The following is a 16,391-nucleotide window of genomic DNA, read 5'->3' as shown; positions in this document are numbered from 1 at the left end:
GTCATTTCATTAGGGACAAAATCAAGGATGGATTGATTAAGGCCCTAATGAAATGACAGTCAATCTCAATGTGTTTGGTTCTCTCATGGAACACAGGGTTGTTGGCCAGTTGAATGGCTGAATTACCGTCACTATAAACTGAAATGGGGAGGTTGATAGGGACCTTAAGTTCCTGAAACAATCCAACCAGCCAAGTGAGTTCTGCAACTGCTGAAGACTCCTAGAAACAGTGTGTTGCTTCTTGGACTTCCATGATATGAGTGATTCACCAAAGTGAATAGCATAACCAGTAACTGATCTTCTGGTGTTTGGACAGGCAGCCCAATTAGAGTCACACCAGCAAGTCAAAGTATTAGTAGGTTCATCCTTTAAGCAGACACCTTGGCCAACAGAATTTTTTAGGTACCTGACTACCCTAGTATCTGCTTCCCAGTGAGACTTCTTAGGATGTTGCATGAATTGGCTGAGAGTCTGGACAACAAAGTTAATGTCTGGCCTTGTAATAGTGGCATACATAAGCTTCCCAACAAGTCTTTGGTAAGAGGAAATATCAGAAAACAGTTCATCACCTTGTGCACCTATTTCTTGATCATAATCAATAGAGGTGAGCCTGGCATTAGACTCTAAGGGAGTAATAGCAGGCTTAGCACCACTAAGACCTGTTTCAGCAATCAACTCTAGAATATACTTCCTTTGGTTCAGAATGATCCCTGATGTTGATCTTAAAACTTCAATACCCAAAAAATACTTGAGATCCCCTAAGTCTTTCATCTTAAACTGCTGATGCAACTTGATTTTGGTAGCATTGATCAAGGAGGCACTGCTTCCAGTGATTAGTAAATCATCAACATAAATAAGAACTATAACAGTATCATTACCTTGATGCAGGGTGAATAGGGAATAATCATGTGCACTTTGGGTAAAACCAGCATCAAGTAAGGCATAAGTAAGCTTAAGATTCCACTGCCTGGAGGCTTACTTTAGACCATACAAGGATTTGATCAACTTACACACCTTGTGCTCCCTCTGTCTTCTAAATCCTTCAAGCATTTCCATGTAAACCTCCTTCTCAAGATCCCCTTGGAGGAATGCATTATGCATATCCATTTGATAAAGATTCCAACCTTTAGATGTAGCTAGTGCAATCACACATCTGACTGTAACCATCTTAGCCACTGGTGAGAAGGTTTCATGATAGTCCAACCCTTTTTGCTGGCTATATCCTTTGGCCACTAACCTTGCTTTGAACCTCTCCACTTCACCATTTGCAAGATATTTGATTTTGCATATCCACTTGGAACCAACAATATTCTTCCCTTTAGGTAGATCAACAATGACCCATGTGTTGTTAGCTTCTAAGGCTTGAACCTCTGATTTCATAGCTTCCACCCACCTTTTATCTGTTACAGCCTGTTTATAATGTTGAGGCTCAATTAAAGTGGAGAATTCAGATAAATAGCAGTGATAAGTAAGACTCAGATTTTTATAAGACAAGCTGTTGGCTAATGGATGTTTGCATCTCTGATTTCAAGAAGTATTAATATAATCATGCATCCACACTGGTGGTTTGCTTGTTCGCGCAGGTCTACTGGAAAAGGGTTGAGGCAGGGAACAGTTATCTTGACATATTTCTTCTTGAGTGGTGCCAGGTGAAGCTACACCAGGAACTTCAGCATCAGAAATGCCATCCTCCTCAGTTGGAGCTCCTTCAGTAACACTCTCAGTATTTGTTTCATGAAATGTTTCTTCATCTGTAGGAATCAAGAAGTCAGTAATATTTTCTCCAGATGAGGAAGCTTTTGTATTTTGTGCTGGTGAGGAAGCAAAAGGAAATGTATCTTCATGAAACACAACATCTCTACTGACTAATAGTTTCTTTGAAGCGATATCCAGTAGTAAATACCCTTTCTGAGATTCTGAATATCCCACCAAGACTATAGGTTTGGCCTTTTCTGTGAACTTATCACCTCTTGGAAGGATAGTGACATAGAACAAGCATCCAAATACCCTGAGATGTAACAACTTGGGATCCTTGGAAAACATTAACTGAAATGGGCTCTTACCACTTAGAATAGAAGATGGTAACCTGTTCATTAGATATACTGCAGCCTTTACACATAGTCCCCAATACTTAATGGGCAAGTGAGATTGAAACTTGAGGGCTCTAGCTATGTTTAATATGTGTCTGTGCTTCCTCTCCACAACTCCATTCTGTTGAGGAATGTGAGGAAAGCTGGTCTGATGTATGCCTAGGGACTGGAACAATGTCTTACATTGAGAGTTGATAAATTTAGTGCCATTCTCAGATCTAATGGTTTTTACCATCATGCCAAACTGAGTTTTAATCATGGAAACAAATGTCTTAATGGCCACTATGACCTCAGACTTTAACTGCAACAGGTGCACACAAGTGTATCTACTATTGTCATCTACCATAGTCAAGAAGTAATACTTGTTGTCAAAAGTGAAGTTTTATATGGACCCCACAAATCCATGTGTACAAGTTCAAAACATGTAGAGCATCTAGTAGTACTTAAAGGGAATGACAATCTTGTCTGTTTAGATAGTGGACACACAGAACATTTTTCAACATTTTTGCATCACTAGGATTCTTCATAATGTCTAAACACTTGAGAACCTGAGCAACAGGGTGTCCAAGTCTTTGGTGCCATAAGATGCAACTGGAAGTGGAGACTTCTGCAATAAATCTGCTGGCTTCTGATCTTGACTGATTAGCACCTCTTGTTCAACCACCACCTTTAAGAACATATAGTCCACCCTTTTGCCTACCAATCCCCTTCACCTTGCCATTGAAGAGGTCCTGAAAGATACAAAAATCAGGATAAAAAAAAACAAAACATGAAAGTTCCTTGGTTATCTTGGCAACAGACAGCAAATTGAGTTCGAAGTCTGGAACATGTAAAACATCTTTGATCACATCATCTGCAAAAATATGAGCTTCTCCAGTGTGTGGGATTGTCACTTCATTACCTGTTGGAAGGTGCAACTTATCCACATGCTTGGAGTCTAATCTGGTACCTCCTTTGAACAAGTGTCTTTGTGCAGACACATGATGTGTAGCACCTGAGTCTGCAATCCAACTGTCAGAACATGCTTTGGACAAGAAACAAGTAGTAATACCTGTCGTATTGACTTGTTTCATATCTGTTGTGTCTTTGTTCAACATAGTCATAACCTGAGTGTATTCTTCCTCAGTGAATGTGTGAGGCTTGGCCTTTGGTGTGTGAGTCACTTCATGACTAGAACTATCAGCATCAACTTGACCAGCTACCATAGTTGAAGCCTGAGAAATAGACCTGTGACCAGTGTTTACAAAGTTGTTACCACCATTGTTTGTGGATAGGTTGTTATTGCCAGTATACTGTGATCTGAAATTAGAGTTGTATCCTTGTTCCTTCCTGTTCTTCCAGTCATTTGGATACCCTACCAACTTATAGCAAGTTTCCTTGGTATGACCCAATAGATGGCAATAATCACACTTTCTGCCTCTATAGTTAGAGTTGCTTTATCCAAAACCATAATTTCGATTCACTTGCATAGCAAGTGGTTCTGATCTATCATTCACAGTCATCATACATGCTGAATGTTGGATTTCATCCTCTATGAGCATAGCATAAGCTTGATTGAGAGCAGGAGTCACTCCTTTGAGCAATATCTGTCTTCTAGCTTGGTCATAGGACTCATTCAGGCCACTAAAAACTGTAAAAGTCTAAGTTGACACATATGATCTGAGTATTCTCTAGACGTAGGGCAAGCACAACTAGGATTTGGCACTAGTACATCATACTCACTCCATAAACTCTTCAATTTGGTAAAATAGGCTGAGATTGAATCTGTACCTTGAGAGTGCATATTAATTTCACGATGCAACTGGTATATACGCATACGATTCACCTTGTCATACCTCTCCTTCAAATCCTCCCAAACTGCACAAGCATTTGTGGCATAAACAATGCCAGATAACGGACTCTCACTCACAATGTTCATTATCCAGGAAAGCACAATCGCATTACATGTTTCCCACTTGTCATGAAGTTCCTCTCTATATGATTCCTTGCTGCAGGCACCAGTGAAAAATCCAAACTTCCTCTTCCCTAAGAGAGCAATACGCATCGATCGACTCCATAAACTATAATTTTCTGAACCAATTAACTTGATTGAAACAAGTACAACACTGGAGCTCTCAGATGCACCAATGAAAAGTGGATCACTTTGATCGATTTTAGGCGCTATGATTGATAGAATGCAGCTGTAATATAGATCGAAATTGCGAAAAAGGAGTTAAAGGCAGAGATTCAAAAAACGCAGAAAACTTAGTTAAATGCGATCGAAAACACACACTTAGTGTGGAGCTCGTGTCTCTGATACCATGTGAAAATACTTTGCTAAGACTCCACTGATGGAGCTAAGAAGAGGAGAAGAATCAAAATTATAACTGCTTCAAAACTTGTTTGTTACAATCAGATTGTTGTGCCTTATATAGGCAACAAAATATCTAATAACTACATTTCTTCTAAACACTCTATTTGATAGATCATTGCCACTCACTGATCATTGTCTAACAACCTCTAACAACTTATACAGCTGACTCAGCAATATGCTCCTAGCTAGTTGAATGCCTACTCCTATCAGTATTACACATCAGTGGAACAGGTAGTCGTGTATGTTCCAAAACAAAGATAAATTAGAATGACACCATTTCACCTGCACTAAGAGCGAGCTACACGCGATTGCCATCTACGCTCAAAGTTTGTCTTGCATACTGCTCAATATTTCCCAAGGGCTGTGTGATTGAAATAGATAAACTGATACAGCTATGGATAGCAGAAGGTCTCATTAATAAGTCTAATGAATCAGAAGATCTTGAGCACATCGCGATTCAATATTTCCAAGAGTTACTGTCGAGATCCTTTTTTCAAGATGTTGAAGAATATCGTCCCATTTATACCTCAATCTGTACTATGCATGACCTTGTACACGATCTTGCACTCTCAGCTGCAGGGGTTGAATTCTGTGCAGTAAACTCTCACATGCAAAACATTTCTGGTGAGGTCAGACGTGTTGCGTTTTCTGACTATGATTTGTCAGGAAAGGAACTGCCAGCATCCGTTGTCAGTAACCGGGCATTGAGGACCATATCCTTCTCCGTTGATGGAGTAGGGCTGATGAGTTCAATGTTCGTTGAGAACTGCATAGCAAGATTCATGCAACTTAGGGTGCTAGATATCAGTGATTCATGTTTTGATGAGCTGCCTAGCTCTGTTGGCGAATTGAAGTACTTAAGATATCTTGATGTAAGTGCCAATGGCAGCATTAAGGAATTACCTGATTCGATCAACAAGTTGAGCTTACAGACAATTCGAGTTTCTCGTTGTCCACATCTTGAATGGCTGCCTAAAGATATCGGAAATTTGATCAGCCTAAGACACTTGCATATAACCACCAATCAAGCATCTTTTCCTGATAAAGCAATTGGTTGCTTACCATCTCTTCGTTCTTTGTACATTCGTAGCTGCAAGAATCTCGTATCTTTGTCTGAAGATCTGCTACATTTGACTAGCCTTCGAACGTTGGCAATTATTGGCTGCCCAAGGCTGACCTTTTTCCCAAGTGCTATGAAGCACCTTACTGCTCTAGAGAATCTGTTGATTGTTGACTGTGAAGAGCTTACATTGTTGGAGTGGCAAGATATTGAAGGGCTTAGGATGCTTCGGTCATTGGTTATCGGAGGCTTACCTGAATTGGAGTCGGAAGATGCTCAATGCCTCGAGAACCTACAGATGTTGGTGCTTGCAGGGCTACCACAGTTAGTTAGTTTGCCCCGATGGCTGGAAGGTGCTAGTGCTACTCTACAATATCTGAGGGTGGAAAGGTGCCCAAATTTCGCAGCATTGCCAAAGTGGCTGGAAAATCTCACCGCACTAGAAAAACTTGAAATTTCCAAGTGCCGTAAATCATTTTCATTGCCCGAGGGGATGAGCTGCCTCACAAACCTAAAGGTACTTCATATCGACAACTGATGATCTTGAGTTCAGAATGCCAACGCAGGACATCTCATATTTTTGAGGCACAAATCAACGCCCCCCCTCCCCCCAACACGCACACACACAAACTATACCCGAAGTAGCTATGACACACCTAAACTTTACAAGGGTCCTATTACCCCTAAACTCATTCTTTCTGTATTTTTGTGCTCCGTTTTTCTGACGTGGCTGCCACGTAGCTAATATTATTTTTGTGCTGACTTGGCAACCATTCAGCATTTGTGATGTAACTTCAAATTGCAGTTCCAATGTTATTGAGCTCTACTATTAATAGTCTTTAGTTGTACCCAAAGAAAAATATCTTTAGTCCTTTTCATTGTCATTAGTGAAATATCCAAAGATTAAAATTGGAAAAACATATTATCCAATTTCAAACCAAACATGATTATCTTGTACGTGTATATCCATTTTCTTTTAACTCAATGAACTAGATAAAGTACTAGTAAGATCCATTACAACGAGAAGCGAGTTCTATTATGTTTTTTACCATAACTCAGGCTCAAACCCGAAGACCTCTGGTTAACGGTAAAAAAATTTATCTGTCACCCCGCATAGTTTTGTCCAAATACCCAAGAAGTTTTGCACCACTTCTGCTATACGTAAGGTCTAGAGAAGAGCCGGACCACAAGTGTATATTGGACGTTGTCTTAGCCTGCATATCTGCAAGATCTATTCCCACAACTGGAACCTGTGACTAGTGGCGAAGCCAGGATTTTCACCAAGGGGGTTCACAAGTGAACATACGAACTAACCGAAGGGGGGTTGACATCTGCTATATATACATAAAAAATAATTTTAATCATGTATATATAGTATAATTTTCCGTTGAAGGGGGTCCCTATCCCAAGTGTAGCTCCACCCTGGCCGTTTCCTGGTCACATGGCATAAACTTTACAAGGCTCCCCTTCACAACACTTTTGGCATTGAAATAAAGAAATGCTGCAGCACCTTCTATGACAGTGACATGTTAATTAGTTAGTTCAAAGTCAAGTCAACACTAAAAGGTTCTTTTTTTTTTGTTTAATCCAATTTGTTGATACCAAGAAGCTTCATGTTAGCAAACTTCTCATTTTTTCACCAAGAAAGATCCACAAGAATCAACAATCTCTTCAGCGCTCAAAAGGTTATCCCATTTGAATCACAATATGGAGATAGCTTTCACTGCACATGATATTCTTGAGAGGATAACCTCGAAACGAGTTTGTGAAATGGCCTTGAGATGGAATTTACAAGGTCATCTCGACGAAATGCAGCTGCATCTGAAGTCAGCAATGCAAGAAAGCTTTCATGATCAGAACGGGGCGGTGGAGTTGCTAAGGAATGCACTTTCCAAAGCTGATAAGATCTTTGATGAACTTGAAGTTCACACTTTGCAAAGCCAAATGCAGCCTCTTCGACGACTTGAATTATCGAAGGTGCGGAATTTCTTCTGTAGCGTAGAAGTTCTTGCTTTTAGAGTTCAGATAGGTTCAAGAATCAGAAATCTGAACAGTAGATTAGTCGAACTACAAATCCATTGGATGCCTAACTTGCATCAGTTAGGACCTTCCGATCAACGTGAGAGGATTCTCATGCACAGGCCAAATCCAGTCGAACATATTGATGTTTTCGGAAGGGAAAATGATAAAGAGAAAATTGTGGAAGTCTTGCTGGGGTTGACAAATGAATCAGCTATGTCTGTCATGCCGGTTTTTGGAATTGGTGGCATTGGGAAGACTACTCTGGCAAAAATGGTATACAACGATGCAAGGGTAATGAGGCAATTCCAGCTGCAGATATGGGTGAATGCATCTCGTGTATCTGATGCGAACAAGCTAGTTGAGAAAGCTATCAAATCTGCCTTAGGAAATGAAGTCGAGGATTTACGGAATCTGAATGAGGCAGAATTGCAGATGATATTTCACAAAGTTTTGCTCAAAAGGACTTATCTGCTTGTATTGGATGACCTTTGGATCGACGAAGGACATTGGAATGAGTTAATGAGGTTCTTAGCTGGTGGACATGGAAATATGATACTTGTGACTACACGCAGTGAATCCGTAGCTTCAATAGCTGGCACAGTTCCGACGTACAATTTAGGTGGCCTCTTGGATGACGATTGTCTAGCTTTATTCATGAGAAAGGCTTCGGCAGAAGGTGAAGAGATTCAAAACAGTCCTAATCTTTTGAGTATCGGTGCTGAAATCACAAAGAAATGTGAAGGCGTTCCGTTAGATGCAGTTGTCTTGGGGAGTTCTCTGTACAAAGAGACATCGCAATGTCATTGGGAATGGATAAGGGATCATCGTATCTGGGATTCCGGTCAAAGCGCTATCAGCACTTTGTCAGCTTTGAAAATTAGCTACGAAAAGCTGCCGTGTTACTTAAAAGTCTGTCTAGCTTACAGCTCAGTTTTCCTCGAATCTGACATTCAGATAGATAAACTGATTCAACTGTGGATGGCACAAGGGATAATCCATTCCTCGACTGGATGCCACGAGCCTGAAGAAATCGGCATGCAGTATTTCGAGGAGTTGAGGTCGAGATCTTTTTTCCTGGAGATGGAAGGAACTCACCCCTTGTTTATCCCGGTCTGCAAAATGCATGACTTCGTACATTATATCGCGGAGGCAGTAGTAGATGGCGAATGTTCAGCTATATTATCTCATTCCCAAAATATTCCTAAGTACGTCAGACACATAGCGTTTTCTGATTACAATCTCTCAGGAAAGGAGCTCCCAAGATCCCTGTCGGACCACAGTATGCTGCGCACCATCTTTTTTCCAGTCGAAGGAGTTGGTCCTACTAGCACCTCTTTTGTTGAAACTTGCATATCAAGATTCAAACATTTACGGTTACTTGATCTGAGTGACTCATGCTTTGAGGTATTGCCAAACTCCATAGAAGAATTGAAGCACTTAAAGTATCTTGACGTTAGTGCAAATCGCTACATGAGGTCGCTACCCAATGCGATATGCAAATTGCAGAACCTGCAAACGCTTCGAGTTGCTTATTGTACAAAACTAGAAGTATTACCTAGCTACGCAGAGAACATGATCAACTTGAGGCATTTGTACATGACTACCAGACAAGAGGTCTTCTCTGACAATGTAATTGGATGCTTGGGCGCTCTTCGATCTCTACACATTTACAGCTGCAGGAATCTCGTATCTGTGTCTGAAGGACTGCAGCATCTCACTAGCCTCATGACATTGGCTATTGTCGATTGTCCAAGGCTGACATTTCTACCAAGCAGTATGAAGTACCTTATTGCTCTTAAAAGCCTATACATCATCGATTGTGAAGAGCTAACTTTGTTGGAGTGGCAGGATATCGAAGGTATTAAAATGCTTCGATCTTTGGTCATTGGGGGATTACCGCAGCTAGAGTCCAAAGACGTTCAATGCCTCAGGAGCCTTCAATCCTTGGTTATTTCTGGGTTGCCTCATTTCGTTGCTTTGCCTCGGTGGCTAGAAGGTGCAGCCTGTACTTTACGACATTTGAGGGTCGAAAGGTGTCCCAACTTCATGGCTTTCCCTGAGTGGCTTGGAGACCTCACAGGACTCGAACAGATTGAAGTTTTAGAATGCCTTAAACTATCTTTGTTGCCTGAAGGAATACGCGGCCTGACTAACTTGAAAGTGCTGACTATTGATAGCTGCCCGAAATTGAGTGAAGCATGTCAAAGCATGGATAAAGCTAAGATAAATCATATCGCAAAGATTATTATCGACAGAGTATTCATCAAATGATTTTGTCTATAATTTCTGAAATGATATTCATGAATCATATGTATTCTTTCGCGAGAAATACAAATATACTACAACTACAACTACGCCTCAATCCCAAACAAGTTGGGGTCGGCTATATGAATCTTCCACTTCATTTAAGCCTATTTCATTTCATAGGATTTGGAACCAATAAAATACATGATTACGCATTTTTTGTGACTTACAGAAAGAAACAATAAAGGGATTTTACTACTATTATTGGATATATCATTCTTGTTCGAACCGAAAAACTTAAAAAAGAAACATAAAAACAATGGTAGATTTCACTACCCTTCTTCATACATGTGTTCACCTGCTTGATAACAGAAAAATGTGGTCCTTTTCCGAGTATTCTCACTTCCGTATGCTTATTTAGGGATATGAACGAGACTAACATCATCGATGACCGGTCCACACATGTGACCGAAGTCATATATCTTCGTGTGATAGTATGGATTGTAGAAAGCTATCAGTGTCCTAGTTTTATCTGCCTGGAATTTGAAACTTGCAGTCTTGTACCATCCCTTTCCCTTTGATACAAATGAAACTAGTGTACTTGCCTTGCCAGCGAATGCTTGAACTGTCATTGTTCCGTGGCAGTCATTGTTTGCATCGCCAATGGTGAAAGTCAGGTTGTAGAATTGTTTGGGGACTGTCTTTACGGTCTGCGAAATGCCTGTTTCCCTTCCTCCTATCAATTCGACAGCTGCATTTCCTGAAGGCACTGAGAAATGCTTCGAGTCGATGTATTTTGCTGGTTTTGCAAACTGAACCATCCATCCCGGAATTGGTGAGTACTTGTCTTGTTTCAGAGGTAGAACGAGCACCCCTGTCGAGAAGTTCTTGAATACATGAGGACCAGCTTCAAATCCACCATTTTTCATCAAGTTACCTGCATACGCGACCAGGAAAAAGGTATTGCATCAGGATCTTGATTTTAAGTTGATTAAATATGCACCATTCTGCTGTTCTTGAAATTTTCGGAATGTATTAGGGCGTTTGCACAAATCGCCTCTTTTGAGGCCACTGTTTAAATTATGTTCCCAAAAGCCTACTGAAAGGAAGGGCTCGAATGGTACGATCTCTCCATCACCCTATAATGGAAGGGGTGATCTTGTTCTTGATCTGTGAAGATGCATCGTTAGGTGTACTGTTTTATTTTCCCATGGAGGTCGAACCTAAACCTGTGCTCAAGAGATAGTTGTCCATACACTAGTACGAGATGTATGGGTTCTCGAGAAGAAAGGAGCCATGTTAGACCCCCCAAACCAGTGCCAGAGCCAGAAAATCGACCAAGGGTGTGCAAATTTTCTTCCAAGTTGTGTTAAGCGTGTGCAATATTAAATACACCACATAATTCGCGGAAGGGTGTGCACCGGACCACCCTTCGCCTAAAATGGTTCTTCCCATGCCCCAGACCGCCCGGATCACTAGACTAACGGGAACATACTTTAAAGAGTAGTCGTCTCAGAAAAGGTCATAATGTACAAATAATCGATGTATTGTAGGATTACCTTTAGGATATGTTGCCATAGGCATTTCCTTGATAGCGATGTGATCTATAAGTGGTCCACATTTTGGATCTTCTTGCATACCAGGGTTGTGAAATGTGACCTTAACATAATTAGACGTCGATTTGAAAGCCCAAGCATAAGTGTCACCACCATCAGCACTGTACAATGTCTGAATAGGAAGATCACTAGACATGCCATCAGCCGATACGGTTAGGACCTCATCTTGAGCACAAGTCCTAGTGGCTCCAAATGTGAGTGAATATATTGTCTTTGGCTTCACCTCTACATACTGAGAAATAGAAGCCTCATTCCCTAGTCGGATCGCGTGGGCCCCACGAGGGATCGGGAAGTAGAAACCGCCTTCTTGGGGCCCACCGGATACCCACTCCACTATACCACTGATTTCCCACTCAGGCAAGGAGTATTTGCCAATGATCACTGTTTTCTTTAACTCTGATGGCTTTGGCCCTTCCTCAAAGTCTCCATTTTCCAGTAGACCTGTAGAATATTCGAAAGAGATCAATATCACATTACATCTTACACGTTGCTGGGACTCTACAAAAATGTAGCCACACCCCGGTCGGATCCTCCAATATTGTACAACTTTTGAACAAAGTTGCTCAAAATCTCCAAAAATGTGGCCGCACTTGTGTTGGATCCTTCAAAAATGCACTACTTCTGAAGGATCCGACAAACACCCAATGACATTTTTGAAGAGTCCGAGCAACATAGCTTTTGAAGGATCCGACACGCTCCTGATGACATTTTTGAAGAGTCCGAGCAACATAACTTTTGAAGGATCTGACACGCGCCTGATGACATTTTTGAAGAGTCTGAACAACATATGCTTACAGTATATTTGAGATAACATTTAAACAAATCTGAGTAAGTTATACAACTTACAGACAAGTTAAATCAAAATGCATACAAATACAAAAATGCTATCTTATTGAGTTGATTTGCTACTCCATAGTTCAAGTATAGTCTATCTACATACTGATTTATGTTGCTCGGACTCTTCAAAAATGTTGACAGGTGTTTGTCGGATCCTCTAACGTAGTGTGTTTTAGGAGGATCTTGTCAAACTTCCAGTCCATTCCCAACCAATGTGGGACTTTTTACCCACTCTAACACCCTCTCACGCCCAGGCCCAACTGGCACTGGCGCGTGGACCGGGAGCCCAAAATGGGGATTGACCTGGCTCTGATAACATGTCAAACTACCAGTCCATTCCCCAACCACTTTTACCCACTCTAACACCCCCTCACCCCAGGCCCAATTGGCATTGGCGCGTGGACCGACAGATCTGACACGGGTGCTGCAACATTTTTGGAGAATCTGAGTAACATAGATATCGATAACATCTTTCTTATACAATGTAAAAGCTTTATCCAAGTACTACTAATCTTTATAGCAGCCAAAGAAGAATACATATACAAGTAAATCTTACCATCAAGATATGGAATAGTTGCAGCAGAAGCAAAGATGTTGTACAAAGAGAAAATGAGTATAAAAGAAAGAGAGAAGAAGGAAGCCATTTTAGTGCAATGAAAAGAAGAAAATCTCAGCTAGATTGCAGAGAAAAAAGGCTGGAATTTGTCCTATTTAATGAGTAAGAAAGTAGATGAGTAAATGATTTACTCCCTCCGTTTCAATTTGTTTTTCTCGTTTTGACTTGGCACGTAGTTTAAGATTGTTAGGTTGTGGAGCCTGATTAATATGTGACGTACTGTTATATATTAATGTTAGGCTGTACCTTTTATTCTCATTTATCTGTGTAACTGTATATACCTCTGAGTCATTAATATAAATAGTCTGTCCGTCGTGGAGTTTGCTCACGGGTGTTACCACGTAATTCATTTTTACTTATTTCTCTCCTCAAAAACTTTCTCTCTAGTTTTCTTCATCCTCTCCATAGATTTAGTGTGTGTGCACACAAATCGATCCTAACAAAGATATCTATGCTGCTCGAACTTTCCAAAAACGTTGCCACACACCTGTCGGATCCTCCAATAATGCACTACTTTTGGAGGTTTTGACATGCACCCGACATCATCCTTGAAGAGTCCGAACAACATAGTAAGAAAGTAAAGAGGACTTTTGAATCTTGTGGTCTTAAACTAAAAGTATGTCGGATTTTCCAAAATGTCACTTAATCTTATGGTATTGAATATGTCACGTGAAAAAGGGCAGTCCGGTACACTAAAGCTACCGCTATGTGCGGTGTTCGGGGAAGGGCCCCACCACAAGGGTGTATTGTACGCAGCCTTACCTTTCATTTTTGTCAGAGGCTGTTTCTAAGGCTTGAACTCATGACCTCCTGGTCACATGGCAGCAACTTTACCCGTTACTCCAAGGCTCTCCTTCTGAACATGTCATGTGGAAAGTTAAAATTAACGAGTTGCCAAAAAGGGAAAGAGACGTTCTTGAAACGGACTAAAGAGGAAAGTAAGACAAATAAATTGAAACGGAAGGAGTAGTAAAGATAAGATTTAAAAAACAAGATATTTATAGCCACTGCATGGTACCACCAAATATGCCATGAAATGTGTCAGGTTGTCTCATTTTTACTGTTTACTTTATTGGAAATCTGACATTCATTTAATAATAGAGTTTCAATTGTCTGTACTGGCAGTTTATTAATCTTTTACAGTATCGGGTTAAACTGTAAGATATAATATTAAGTTACTATGCAAAAATATTCTACACTGTTAGTGCATGTGATAAGAGGAAGTTGCTCGGAATTCAGTGGCGGACCCAGGATTTAGGGATCGTCAGTACACGGAAGGTTCGAACATACATTGATGTTCAAAGCTTTAGGATTCTTCTTGGCTTACTGGGTGCTTTTCTAAGTCTTATACCAGATTTTATACAAGTTTTTATATAATTATACCTAATCTGCGTCGAATTTAATGATACCGGAGCACCAACAGTTTGGCTATAGGTCCGCACCTGGCTCAGATGGTAAGCACCCCTCACTTCTAACCCAGAGCATGGGCGGAGCTATCTATATCAAAGGGTGGTCAGATGCACATCCTTCTTCGAAAAATTATGTTGTATATATAGGCTAAAGGTTAGCTATTATAAGTGTGTATTTAATGTTGCACGCCCTTAATGCAACTGAGAAGAAAACTTGAGCACTCTTCATCAAATTCCTGGCTCCGCCACTGACCCAGAGGTTGTGAGTTCGAGTCATCAAGGGAGCAAAAGGGGTGGGAGCTCCTAGGAAGGGGTAAAAAGAATGTCTTGAAAGAAAAAGAAGTTGTCACGTGACCAGGAGGTATTGAGTTCAAGCCGCGGAAACAACCAATACACCCTTGTGGTCCAGCCCTTTTCCGGACTCCACACATAGCGGGAACTTTAGTGCACCGGGCTGCCCTTCAATACAAGGCAAGAACATGGCTTAAAAAGTTTCCTTTTGTTTGTTCTTGTACTTTACTTCATGTCTCATGTGTATTTTAGACAACAACAAACCTGGTGTAATCCGATAAGTGGGGTTTGGGGAGGGTAGGATGTACGAGACTATTTCAGCAAGACCCTCGGCTTAAAAGGGAAGTATTCAACACGATTGTAAGAAAAAGACAGCAAAGTAGTACGATACAAAACAAATGCAGCAATAGATCATAATACACATTGAAGAACAAGAAACTACGCGATTTGCTGGAGGATCAAGAAAGCGAATTTATTCTTTTACTGGATATATCGTTCGTGTATGGAGTTACAACCTTACAGAAACATAAAAACAATGGTAGATTTGACTACCTTTCTTCACACATGTGTTCAGTACCTGCTAGAGTATTACAAATTTGCTGTCGAAAAGAGAAAAATCTATTCTGAGTATGCTCACTTCATTGTGTTTATGTACGGACATGAACAAGACTAACATCATCGATGACAGGTCCACACATGTGACCGAAGTCGTGTACCTTCGTGTGATAGTATGGATTGTAGAAAGCTATCAGGGTCCTAGTTTTATCGGCCTGGAACTTGAAACTTGCTGTCTTGTACCATCCGTTTCCATTTGATACGAATGAAACTTGTGTACTTGCCTTGCCAGCGAACGCTTGAACTGTCATTGATCCGTGGCAACTGTTCTGTGCATCGCCGATGGTGAAAGTCAAGTTGTAGAACTGTTTTGGGATTGTACGTACGATCTGTGCAATGCCTGTTTCCCTTCCTCCTATCAATTCAACAGCTGCATTTCCTGAAGGTACTAAGAAATGCTTCGAGTCGATGTATTTTGCTGGTTTTGCAAACTGAACCATCCATCCCGGAATTGGTGAGTACTTATCTTGTTTTAGAGGTAGCACGAGCACCCCTGTCGAGAAGTTCTTGAATACATGAGGACCTAGTTCAAATCCACCATTTTTCACCAAGTTACCTGCATTTGCACAAATCGACCGCCTTAAAATAAAACATTTTCGAGCAAGTTTGAGAAAGAGAATACAGAAACGAGAGCAGTAACAACAACGAAATAATGTGAAATGTTGATCCCATTAGTCCATTTGGGCTAAATTTGTCTGCAGAAGGGAAATTCATCCGACAACTTTTAAAGGCGGACTGTACCAGAGACTGATATTGAAGAGTTGTCTCAGGAAAGTCCATACAACAACAACATACCAAGTGTCATCCCACGCGGACAATACCAGGGACTGATATTGAAGAGTTGTCTCAGGAAAGTCCATACAACAACAACATACCGAGTGTCATCCCACGCGGACTATACCGGAGACTTATTTTGAAGAGTTGCCCCAGAAAAGTCCATACAACAACAACAACAACATATCGAGTGTCATCTCACGCAGATTAATACCAGGGACTGATTTTGAAGAATTGCCTCAGAAAAGTCCATACAACAACAACATACCGAGTGTCATCTCATGCGGACTATACTGGGGACTGATCTTGAAGAATTGCCTCAGAAAAGTCCATACAACAACAACAACATACCGAGTGTCATCTCACGCGGACTAATACCAGGGACTGATTTTGAAGAGTTGCCTCAGAAAAGTCCATACAACAACAACAACAACAACAACATACCGAGTGTCATCCCACGCGGA

The 16,391-nt window shown here is 40.8% G+C and overlaps 4 protein-coding genes across 4 annotated transcripts in view; 2 read left to right on the top strand and 2 right to left on the bottom strand.

Annotated features, from left to right (window-relative positions):
* The first annotated feature begins 4,982 nt into the window (after nucleotides 1-4,982).
* Nucleotides 4,983-6,041, top strand: LOC107871508 (putative disease resistance protein RGA4). The gene has a single exon (XM_016718461.2). The coding sequence runs from the start codon at nucleotides 4,983-4,985 to the stop codon at nucleotides 6,039-6,041; it is 1,059 nt and encodes a 352-aa protein (XP_016573947.2).
* A 1,169-nt stretch (nucleotides 6,042-7,210) lies between these two features.
* LOC107871507 (disease resistance protein RGA2-like) lies at nucleotides 7,211-9,796 on the top strand. Its single transcript, XM_016718460.2, has one exon. It carries the CDS (start codon nucleotides 7,211-7,213, stop codon nucleotides 9,794-9,796), a length of 2,586 nt encoding a protein of 861 aa, XP_016573946.2.
* Nucleotides 9,797-9,925: 129 nt separating this feature from the next.
* On the bottom strand, nucleotides 9,926-13,030 carry LOC107870065. Its single transcript, XM_016716462.2, has 3 exons — nucleotides 12,779-13,030; nucleotides 11,329-11,826; nucleotides 9,926-10,706 (listed from the first exon to the last, which is right to left on the bottom strand). The coding sequence occupies exons 1-3, from the start codon at nucleotides 12,864-12,866 to the stop codon at nucleotides 10,183-10,185; spliced, it is 1,110 nt and encodes a 369-aa protein (XP_016571948.1). The 5' UTR covers nucleotides 12,867-13,030; the 3' UTR covers nucleotides 9,926-10,182.
* A 1,954-nt stretch (nucleotides 13,031-14,984) lies between these two features.
* The window catches only part of LOC107872257, a 6,635-nt gene continuing 5,228 nt past the window's right edge, over nucleotides 14,985-16,391 (bottom strand). Inside the window, exon 3 of the mRNA XM_016719019.2 lies at nucleotides 14,985-15,709. Coding sequence (XP_016574505.1) covers nucleotides 15,186-15,709 — 524 coding nt within the window. The 3' untranslated portion in view covers nucleotides 14,985-15,185. The remainder of the gene's footprint in view (nucleotides 15,710-16,391) is intronic.

This window comes from Capsicum annuum, chromosome 5 (genome assembly GCF_002878395.1).
Source record: "Capsicum annuum cultivar UCD-10X-F1 chromosome 5, UCD10Xv1.1, whole genome shotgun sequence".
NCBI lineage: Eukaryota > Viridiplantae > Streptophyta > Magnoliopsida > Solanales > Solanaceae > Capsicum > Capsicum annuum.
This window is presented reverse-complemented; position numbering and strand designations above follow the sequence as displayed.